General features: G+C 48.6%; 1 protein-coding gene across 1 annotated transcript in view; it reads left to right on the forward strand.

Annotated features, from left to right (window-relative positions):
* PRMT8 (protein arginine methyltransferase 8) overlaps window positions 1–4,055 on the forward strand; it is a 66,240-nt gene extending 62,185 nt beyond the window's left edge. The window contains exons 9-10 of the mRNA XM_015540858.2: window positions 2,285–2,406; window positions 3,183–4,055. Coding sequence (XP_015396344.2) covers window positions 2,285–2,406; window positions 3,183–3,266 — 206 coding nt within the window. The 3' untranslated portion in view covers window positions 3,267–4,055. The remainder of the gene's footprint in view (window positions 1–2,284; window positions 2,407–3,182) is intronic.
* Window positions 4,056–11,021: the final 6,966 nt, after the last annotated feature.

The following is an 11,021-nucleotide window of genomic DNA, read 5'->3' on the forward strand; positions in this document are numbered from 1 at the left end:
CTGGACACCTTGATGGAGAATTAGTATTGTGAAAAGTGGTCTAGATGATTAGTTCATGGCTGATGGACCCCATGACAGAAATGTTTGGGGAGGTTCTCAAACTTTTGATGTTGTCAAGGGGAAAAAACCCACTTTTCTCCAACCCAAGGCTGGTGTATTTTTTGGACCACCACCAGACACACCTAGGCTTGATGGCTGCCAAACCTGAGCCAGTGAATCTCTGGGACTCTCATAAGGCATCTGATTAGGTGACAGAAGGAAGTTGCTTGAATCCCCTTGCCTGAAGGTCTTTAAGAACAGGAGAGACACCTGTCTGAACTGGTGTAGGAGGAAGTGGGGGCGAGAGTGCTGTCAGTCATATGCTGCCATTCTCCGTATACACCAGAGACTATCTTTTGACAATTTATTTAGATGTAGTTGGCAGGGAAGTGGCTGGGACAGGTGGACTTTGTCTGTAGACAGCAATATGCTTTAGAGGCCATGAAGACTGGATATGTTTGGGTATCTAGGATCTAAAAGCCACAGACTGCACATTCATGATCCTCCTTCAAGCCTTTCCAAACTCTCAGGCGGCTTTTCCCTGCCATGACCTTGAGTTTGCACTGATTTCCCAAATGCATACATTGAAGGCTACCCAAGTCTTTAACCAGATCACTGACATTTGATCAAGCCAGTTCATTGCAAAGGGCAAAGAAAGACTCTTCACTACCTTTTTAAATAGATCCTGGGGTTTGTAAGATCTTAGAGGTGATCTGATCAGACTCAGTGCATGATAAATCCCCAGTGTTTGTTATAGGAACACCTCAAAGTTGGACCTCAGGTAGCTCAGATGATTGCAGAACAGCCCTAATTATTCCTGGTGAATTAAAAATCTGCCTTCTAGTAACTCCCAGTGACTAGCCTTTGTTCTGCCTCCAATGCCATATATAAGGCCACATATGTCTTTCTATGTGACAGTTTTTGAAGTATTGAAAGGCACTTATTATTCTCCCCAAGTCTTCTCATTTTTAGCTCTGGTCCCAAGCAAAGAGGAAATCAGTATTAATGAGTCCTACATCCAGGTGGAGGAAGGTTAGAGACTGAAGGGCCAAGAGGATCTTACTATAATGGGTTCTTCTACTATCTATAGTTTTCAAAGTCTCCAATGTAATTGAACATCTATGGGTACCTTGAGGCATAACAAAGTGTCTACTATTTGGGTTTTGCCATCTGTAAGTGTAGTAGTTACAATCTACCAAGTGTGGTGGTAGGCACTGAGGATATAACAGTGAACAAGTCTGGCATGGTGCCTGCCTTCATGGAAATTGCAGTCTTGTGGAGGAAGCACACAGCTGAAAAAAGACAAAGGCATTTATGCTGCAGTATGATAGACATTGTGGTAACCAAAGCTCAGGGTGGGCGGCCAAACTAGGCTTCCCAAAGGAAGTGACTTTGAAGGATGAGGAAGGGAGAGACTGGTGGACTAGGAGGGAAAAGTATTCCAAAGAGAGTTGGTGCTGAGGAAGATGGCCCATAAGCAGGCCCCCTCTTCTGGTTGTAGAGTATGTAGTGTGCCGAGAGAGGATGGATGGGATTTAATGGCAAATACAGGGAGTTGCCAGGATTGGTGTGCCTTTGGATCATGCAGGAAGAGTGAGCTGTGGACCAGTGGTGGGGCTGTGGGATGAGAAATATCCCTTACTTCTTTTGGATCCAGTTAGGAGGACACAGCTGAAACCCCACAACAGATGTGGGCCAAGGGTACCAGGTTCAGTTCTAGGGCAGAGAAATGGCAGGGAAGCCTATGTGTAGGATTGGGGTGTTGGTGGGACACGGGTTTAGTTAAGAAATTTGCACACCTGATGTCATTTAAGGGGAGACAGGATGGTCTACTCTACAAATCTCCCTCTTATGCTGTCTGAACGTCTTCACTCTGTTGAACTAATTAAAAACAGTAGCCTTTTGAGATTCCTTTATGTTAATGAGCTTAGTTGGTGAGAGGGTATTCATCCCACCCCTTGGAAGGAACTTGTAATACCTGCTTCTTTCTCTTCTGATTCCTAGCTAAGATCAGCAGCCTGGAGGATCTGGGAACTTGATGGAAGGAGGAGCCCTGGGGCTGAGGATTTCTGGGGTTGGAGGCAGGCTCCAGGGGCTGGGTGCCTTGACCCACACAAGTGCTGGGAGTTGGTTTGGTGAATCCCAAAAGAAGCCCAGCAACTTCTAGGCAAGGTCTCAGCCTCAGTCCTTCTGGAGACATCTTCTCTGACTCTTCCTTCCCACCTCCCTTTTCTTCTCCCCTCAGCCCCCGATGCCCCCTACACCCACTGGAAGCAGACTGTCTTCTACTTGGAAGATTACCTCACTGTCCGGAGGGGGGAAGAAATCTATGGGACCATATCCATGAAGCCAAATGCCAAAAATGTGGTGAGTGCTGAGGCAGTCTCTGTCTGGGACAGGGTCAGAGGGAAGAAGGGACCCGTGGAGCTGGTTCCCTGGAGCTCCCAGGACCTCCTCACCCTGGTGCCCCAAGTGCCTTGTGCTCAACCAGACAAGGTACTGGGGGAGGGGCAGTAGAAAGCTGGGTTTAGATCTGACTACGTATAACTGAAGGCCTCCAACCATGGCCCCTTAAAACTCAAGGGTGATAGATTTTCTCGAGGACCCACTCTGGACTCTCAGCCTTCCTTGCATTTAGCCTCCAGTTCTGCATCTGAGGGGCTTTGGGCACAGAGGCTGTTGCCATGGGTTTCAGCTCATTTAGAACAAGCCAACCCAGGAAATAACAGCTTCTGGTGGCTGGGAAGATGTTTGGTTCACGTTTCTTCAGCGAGCCTGGTGGGTCAGGGATCGTGCGATTCTTTCTGAGCAACCGCGGGTGCAAGCGTGTGTATTAAAAGCATCTAGAGAATGCTTTGAAGGTTGTGCCACAGAAGACTCAACCACCCCACTCTGTTTTCTCTCAGGATGAAATCAGAGGGAACATTTCTATATTATAACAGGAAGGCTTTAGGTTAGGAATCAAAGAACTTCCTGTGTGGATAATGAGGCACTAGAATAGATTCCCGAGGGCTGTTTGTGGGAACCCCTTAGCTAGAAAACCTTAGAAACACTGTAGTTACCCATCCCTCTGCCTGCGGGAGGGGGTGGTGCTTGCCTTTGCTACCACACTAATGCTGGGACCCTTTGCTCTTCCTTTGTAGCGAGACCTCGATTTCACGGTAGATTTGGATTTTAAGGGACAGCTGTGTGAAACATCTGTATCTAATGACTACAAAATGCGTTAGCATACGTGGGAGGCTGCAGACAGCGAGCAAGAAGAGAAACTCTTACCTCGATCTGCGGCTCTGTAACAAGGAACACCGTTTGCAGGACTACACTCTCGAAAACCAGAGTTTTTAAATTCTGCCTTGAAGATTGGTGAACTCACCAGGGCTCCCGTGGGCCACTGGACAGAGAGCTTCCAGTTCCTCGGCTCTGCTCTGGGAGCCCTTCACAGAGGCTTTGCTGTCGCCGACAAAGAGCAACCTCCCGTGCTGTGGCTGGGGCCCCCAAGGATGGAAAAGTATACACGTATACCCATTTGTCCTCCTTAACTGTGAATCTCTGGAACTTCCAAGTTTTGCATGCTGCAGGCATCTAGGACAGATTGCTTCACTAGAACCTGGAGACATAGTGTCTTTGATAGCATAAGCCAGATTACCTGTCTGTGCGGTGGTGTGCGTGTGTGCGTGTGTGTGCGTGTGCGTGTACAGCATATACATTAGTTTATTTACCCACACCTGTATATGCATGCATATACAACCACGTGGGTATATTTCTGTGTTCATTCAGGGTGTGTGTGTGTGTGTGTGTGTGTGTATGTGTGTGTGTGTGCGCGTAGACTATATATTACTCTCAGAGGAGATTCTGTTGCTTTCGAATAGGAATTTGTTTTGTGATTAGTTCTCCCCACTTCCCATCCCTTACAGATGTTAAGCAGCTATGAAACGTTCTCTGTACTAGCTCTGGTCTTCTTTTGACTAGACTGTGGCTCTGAACCCTGAGCACAGTACCACGCACTCTGTTGGCACTCAATAAATGCACATGAGAGCGAAGCGATGGCCTGGTTGTGTTCCTGGTGCTCTGGGGTGGGAGGGTTTGGGAGGAGGTCAGAGGCCACACTGGAATGGAAGATCACAGGAGCAACAGATGCTGTTCCCAGCTCCCAGAAGGTAGTGCCTTGGTAGAAGTAGTCAGGACTGGTCCAACAGCATGTCCCCTGCAAACTCTCACAGGGTGGGGAGAGGGACTTAGGGGTGAAGTTGGGTGGGGGGGAGGACAGGAGCTAACCAAGAGTGCTCTAGAATGGAAGGCTACATGTAGCCTGGAGGAAGGCCAACCTCAGGAATAGGAGAATCTAGGGTGTGCATCCCACTGGGAGGGCCTGGAGAAAGCAGGAGATGATGGTCCTGGATCCCTGGGGAGAGACTGGGACAGGGTCTGAGTGAAAGACTAGGGTGCTGAGAGTTTGCTGTACTGCACAGTGTCTCGTCCCTGGTCCCTCACCCCTGGCTAGTGTTTGGCCTGGGCTGCCACCCTTTGCACAGACAGGAGCTCACCCACCTTGAGTAGAGCTTTCCCACCCAGCACAGGTGAAAAATACGTGGGTCCTAGGATGGTGCCCCAGGTTCCCAAGGCAGCCCCCTTCCCCAGAATGGCTGGTAAATCTCTAGCGCCCCCAACTTCTTTGGCCCTGCCTAAGCTGGCCTCTGCCTTCAGTGCACCATGGACCTTGGGCAAGTCATGTCACTTTCCTGAGCCTCAGCCTTTTCACCACTCATCTGGACTAGCTGATGTTCCACGCTGTGTCCTCAGGAGCCCTGGGGCTTGTGGGAGGTGCCAGGATCAAGGTGGGCAGAGTTCTGGGTTCCCTTCTCCCCAGGTTTAAAAAAAAATTCTGGGACGCCTGAGTGGCTCAGTCAGTTAGGCATCTGACTTCGGCTCAGGTCATGATTTCACAGTTTGTGACTTCGAGCCCCTTGTTGGGCTCTGTGCTGATAGCTCAGAGCCTGGAGCCTGCTTTGGATTCTGTGTCTCCCCCTCTCTGACCCTCCCCTGCTCATGCTCTGTCTCTGTCTCTCTCTCTCAAAAATAAATAAACATTAAAAAATAAATTTAAAAAACCCCAATTCTTCCCTGGCCGGTCTTTATTTTCCTTGGGAAAAAGATTCTACTAAAAAATAAAAATAAAATAAAGACATGAAAAGGAACCAAGACCAAAAGAAAATACCTCTGAAAATGATGTATCTAGGTGACGCCAGAATCCTCCTGACCTTAATATTCTGAGGTCAGTGGTATCTTGGATCCTCTCACGTTCTCTCTCTCCTGCTGCTAGTCCTGTGCATTTTCACCTAAAGCTGCCCAGAGCAGCATTTGGGTCTTGGCTGGGTGCCCACCCCTTGGCCCAGAACCCCATTTTCACTCACCTGCATCTTTATGCTATTTCTTGCCCCCATCAGCTCTGAAATATTCTCTCTGGAGCCATCATCACTCAGAAAGGAGAGCAAGCTCTATGGGCAGATATGGGGCCTTTGCCTGAATTTTAAAAGGGGCCTCCTGAAGGCACACACACACAGTTCTGTGGAGACTCTGCTTGGCATGAAATGTGAACTTCAGTCCCCACTTGCCCCCTGGTCTGGTGATAGGTACAGTGCAGAAACTGCACAATAGGACACAGAGGCCCTGAGAAAAGCTGTGCTGAGCCTCTTGGAGCCCATGTTGGTTTCCCTCTAGCTTGTAAAAGGCTATCCTGCATTTCGATTGTCAGTCAATCATGCTTTCCATTAGAGACCTGTTGGCAAAACTTCTAGCTTTGGTCCAAGTGTGGTAACCAAATCTCCATAGGATGGAAACACAATGTACTTTGCCAGAGTGGTGAAGTGTTTGGATGTGGTTTGGTTTCTGGTTATTCTTTAGCTTCTGAGACAGGTAATGTCATCTGTGTTATCTCCCCTGGGGGAGATTTCCCAGATGCTGGGAAGGAAGAGGGCCATTTAGAGGTAGTGGGTAGAGGTGGGGAGGACGCAGAGGAGGCCTGGGCTCAGCTGTGGGTGGGGTGTCCTGAGGCTGGTGGTGTCCTTGAAAATGATCAGTGACTCCAGCAGCAGTGGCCCCTACCCTTTTGTAACTCTGTGGCATCTGTATGCTTGTTGGCTTCTCCAGAATCCTGGAAGTTAGGTGCAGAAGCACCCCCGCCTGTTCTGTGGTGGAGGCCCCCTGAGGACCCAGAAGGAGGAATGGAATTGTAGCAGAGCTAGGCTGTGACCTCAGTCCTGCCCAGTGGTCCTTTTGCTGCCCGTGCTGATCCCTCTGAGCCCAGGCCTGGAGGCCTCTCCTTGTACCTGGACACAAGTACAGTGAACATCATGTAGTACTTTCCATCCCCATGTGTTAGATAAGGAAAGAAAAGGACAAGCTCAAGAAGACAGCAGTGAATGTCTCAGGAGAGGGAAGGGAGGTGAAGAAGGACATGGAGGTGGGAGGTCCCCCAGAGGGCATTAGACAGAAACTCATTAGTGGGTTTTCATGGTGGTGGCAATTGGGGAACCCTTACATTCTGCCTTTCCCTGGGCAGGGAGCCCAGCCAACTTTGTGGAGGATTCCATCCATGTCAACAGAGTAGAATCCTATGTGGCCAGGAACCAACTAGGAGGATGACCCTCTAGGAGCTCTAGGCATTTGGGGCCTACAGGCATCCCTTCATCCCTGGAAGACAGGGGAGGACTGAGCTGAACAGAGGCCCAGAGGTCTCTCAGGCCTCTCCAGCCACCAGAGGAGAAGGTCACCCCTGCAGCCTGCGCCAGGCCCTGGGTCTTCAGTCCTTGCCCTGCCATTTCCGATCTCTGCCCCTGGGTTGCAGGGGTGAAGCTGGGCAAGGCATGGGGAGCACTTCCACAGCAGCCCCTTTCTCCTGTCCACAAGAATGCTCTAGAGGGAATGTAATTTCTCTCTAATTCAGTGGAAAATAAGCAATATCTGCTTGGAGCACGTTCTGAATAGAAGTGGGTGTGTGAGATGAGGTCTTGGCATGACAGTAGAGACCCTATAAAGATGACTTCACTTATGAAACCTGTTCTGTCCCTGACTCTGCTTTTTTTTTTTTTTTTTTTGAGACTGTACAATACTTACTAGTGGCTCTCACTCCTGTCTCTCTTCTTTCTTTCTTTGTCTTTGGGGGAAACTTCCCCCTTCCATTCCCAGCCTACTTCTACCCAGACCCACAGCCCTGGGGCCTCATTGGTGGTCTTATTTGGGCCTGTCTACCTGAGTCTTTCTGAAGGCCATTGCATGCATGGTCTCTCTCCCCCATTAGAGCACAGGCTCCAAGGGCAGAAACCTGCCTTTCTCTGTTCATCCTCTTGAACAACATGGGGGTGCAGGTGGGAGGTGACAGGGTGACACCTGACCAACTTGACTTCATGGAATGTGCTCAGGAGCCATTCTAGGACTATCAGGCTCCTGTCCCTTCTATCTGTGCCCCTGGGGAGATATTGGAATTTTTGTTACTCTCACAAAAGCCACCTATGGAGGCTGTCTCCCCTTTGCTAGGCCCTCTCTGCTCCCCTGTCTCTACAGCCTTCCTCCCCTCTTGGCACTACAGCTGGCACCCCACCTTGAGGCCCAGCCTGAATCCAGACCTCTGTAACAAAATGAAATTAAGTGAGACATCTCAGCCCATTCCTGCGCTTTGGGTCAGTCACCCAGATAGGAGTCTGTCCTTGGCCTAGTGGCCAGTAGTGATCATGGAGTGATCTCCTATCCTTTTTTTAAAAATTTAATTTTAATTTTAATTTTTAATTTATTATTTATTTTTTTAATTAACATCCAAGTTAGCATATAGTACAATAATGATTTCAGGAATAGATTCCAGTGATTCATCCCCTATGTATAACACCCAGTGCTCATCTCAACAAGTATCTTCCTTAATGCCCCTTGCCCATTTAGCCAATCCCCCCACCCATGGTTTGTTCTCTGTATTTAAGAGTGTCTTATGTTTTGTCCCCCTCCTTGTTTTTATATCATTTTTGCTTCCCTTCCTTTATGCTCATCTGTTTTGTATCTTAAATTCCACATATGAATGAAGCCGTATGATATTTGTCTTTCTCTGACTGACTTATTTCGCTTAGCATAATACCTTCTACTTCCATCCACGTAGTTGAAAATGGCAATGTTTCATTCTTTTTGATCGCTGAGTAATACTCCACTGCATAATATACCACATCTTTATCAATTCGTGTATCAATGGACATTTGGGCTCTTTCGATACTTTGGCTATTGTCAATAGTGCTGCTATAAACATTGGGGTGCCTGTGCCCCTTAGAAACAGCGCACCTGTATCCCTTGGATAAATACCTAGTAGTGCAATTGCTGGCTTGTATGGTAGTTCTATTTTTAACTTTTTGCGGACCCTCCATACTGTTTCCCAGAGTGGCTGCGCCAGTTTGCATTCCCACCACTAGTGCAAAAGAGATCCTCTTTCTCTGCATCTTGGCCAACATAAGTGATCTCTTACCCTTAATCTTTGGGTATCACACACTAGGGGAGTTCTGTCTGTTCTTGCACCCCACCCCACCCTTGCCACTACACAGAGGTCCTGGGTTCTGGAACCCTCTTCCTGAAGACAGATTTTATTTGGTTGCTGTCTTGAGTCTTGCAAAGCACCTCGTTATATACCTGGTTTCTGACTGTAACCCCACCTGTGTGGCAGTCTAGCTTGTCTCAGACCCTTGCCCTGTGGTCTTGAGACTGTTGGGATAAACCTGCTTGAGGATGGGTGATCTCACACCTGTCTAGGCATGATGAGTGTGCCTGGCTCCACATCTAAAGCCTCCCAGGCTGCCTTGAGCTCATCCCATTGGAAGCAATTGGCTCATATTCAGCTAAGGCTCAGACACAACATGTTCGATGATCAGAAATTTGACCAACAAACATTTATTAGATACTTAATGGGTTCTAGGCCCTGAAGTAGGCAATGGCACGTAGCAGAGTCACAGGCACTATCCCTGTACTTATGGCCTGCACTGTCTGGTCGCCAATCTCTGGGCAGGCTGAACTTGCTCCTGCCCCAACACTGAGAAATGAGGTCCCTCAGTCATCCTCCCTAACCTGGCTGCTCTACCCACCCCCCCACATCTGCAGTGTGAGCCCAGCTCGGTCATGCAAGCTGTATCAGGGTGAGTGGTGAGGATTTTGCCTCCTTAGTGTCCCTCAGTCATTAAGCTTTTGAAATAGAAGGAAAATATGCCTGAATTGCCCAGCTACCTGTTAATGCCACAGGAAGACCCGTTCTATCATTTTCAGAGAATGACAGCACTCAAGGAGGCCCAGAACCCTTCCTGATCCTAACCATAGGTCATTTCTCACAGTAGAAGTGAAAAGGGTCTTTACCAAAGGGTCTGTAGCTAGCACCTCACCCTCAAGGGCAGACAGAGAAAACTGGCAGAGGAAACCCCTAGGATGCTGGGTCACTTGGCCCAGGCCCTGCTGTCCCCACCCCCAAAGGCAAGCATCAGTCACTGGACAACTCTGCCACATGCCTTGGGGATTGGAGCCAAAGACTGAGACAAACCCCAGTGGGGCTGATTACTCACTATGTGACTTTGGGTCAGTTACTGCACGTCCACGAGACCCTTTAGAGATGATCTGGATGAAAGGAGATAAATGTAAAGCATGTTAGGAACCTGTGAAGCACAATAGCAATTCCAGGTATGATTGTTATTTTAATAATGTTTCTGCCCTGCATTCCAGCTCTGTTACTGAGAAACCTACCTGGGTGCCAGTGCCTGAGCCTATGCACCTCTGAAGGTGCTGGATGGCAGCAGGCTTTGTCATCAGAGCCACAGTCAGCAGCTGGCAAGGCCCCAGGGCTGCAAGCTTTGGTGAGTTTGGGGGGCAGCCTTGTAAGTAACACACATGTAGAGTTTTTGCCAAAAGCCCTGGGCAGAGGTGGCCTGCTTGTTGGCTTCTGTTCATTAGCTCTCTAAAGGCCTCACAGGTGGCTTGCAGAGATCTTTTTTTTTATGTTTATTTATTCTGAGAAAGAGAGAGAGAGAGAAAGAGAGTTGGGGAGGGGCAGAGAGGGAGCGAGAGAATCCTAAGCAGGCTCCTCGCTGCCAGCATAGAGCCTGACGTGGGATCTCAATCTCATGAACAATGAGATCATGACTTGAGCTGAAGTCAAGAGTCAGATCCTTAACCGACTGAGCCACCCAGGTGCCCCACTTGCAGAGATCTCAAAGTCCATCTCCCAGCCCTCCAGCAGACAGTGGCTGACACCACCTGATATGTGTCCTTCCATTAGAGCTAAAAGATCCTCAGTTCTTGAGATGCCATAGTCCCACCTGGGACTCTCTGGGAAGGTCCTCACCTTCTGTCTCTCTCCACCTGCATCTCCAAACACAAGGACTTCCCGGTGACCTTGAGACAGCCTAGTGTCTACATCTAGTATCTGGTTTGCATCCCGTGGAGAGGATCTGTAATAATCCAAAATGTCCACTTTACCCTGGAATCCAACACACGCTGCTTTCCCCAGGAGAATTTTCTTCTAGTCATATTTGGTTTTGATTAGTAATTTACTGAGTTTGTGTACTTAGAGCACCTATTTTCTTGATGGCTGGAGTTAGCGACTCGGCAGCACCTTCTGGGCCTGGCAAGAGGGATGAGGTGGGGATCAGGCTGGGAACCTCATATTGACTGCAGTAACAACCACATAAATGCTTACATAAGAGCTATTTGGCTACACTTAATAGGAAATAACCAGCCACTTCCCCACTGTCATAAATTGTCATTAATGTGACGGAGGCATATGCCACTGTGGCATTGTGAGTCAGAGGGCATTAGAAGAACAGAACGATAGGGATCCTCTTCTGAGCCCAGGGCAAGGATTGAGCCTCCTGAGAGAACATCTGTGCAGGGAGGAAGAAGCAAAACTTAGAGATGCAGAAATTTTCTGTTGCACACATAGCTACACAGTCCAAGATTATCATGTCACCATGAAACAT

This window comes from Panthera tigris, chromosome B4, assembly GCF_018350195.1.
Source record: "Panthera tigris isolate Pti1 chromosome B4, P.tigris_Pti1_mat1.1, whole genome shotgun sequence".
Lineage (NCBI taxonomy): Eukaryota > Metazoa > Chordata > Mammalia > Carnivora > Felidae > Panthera > Panthera tigris.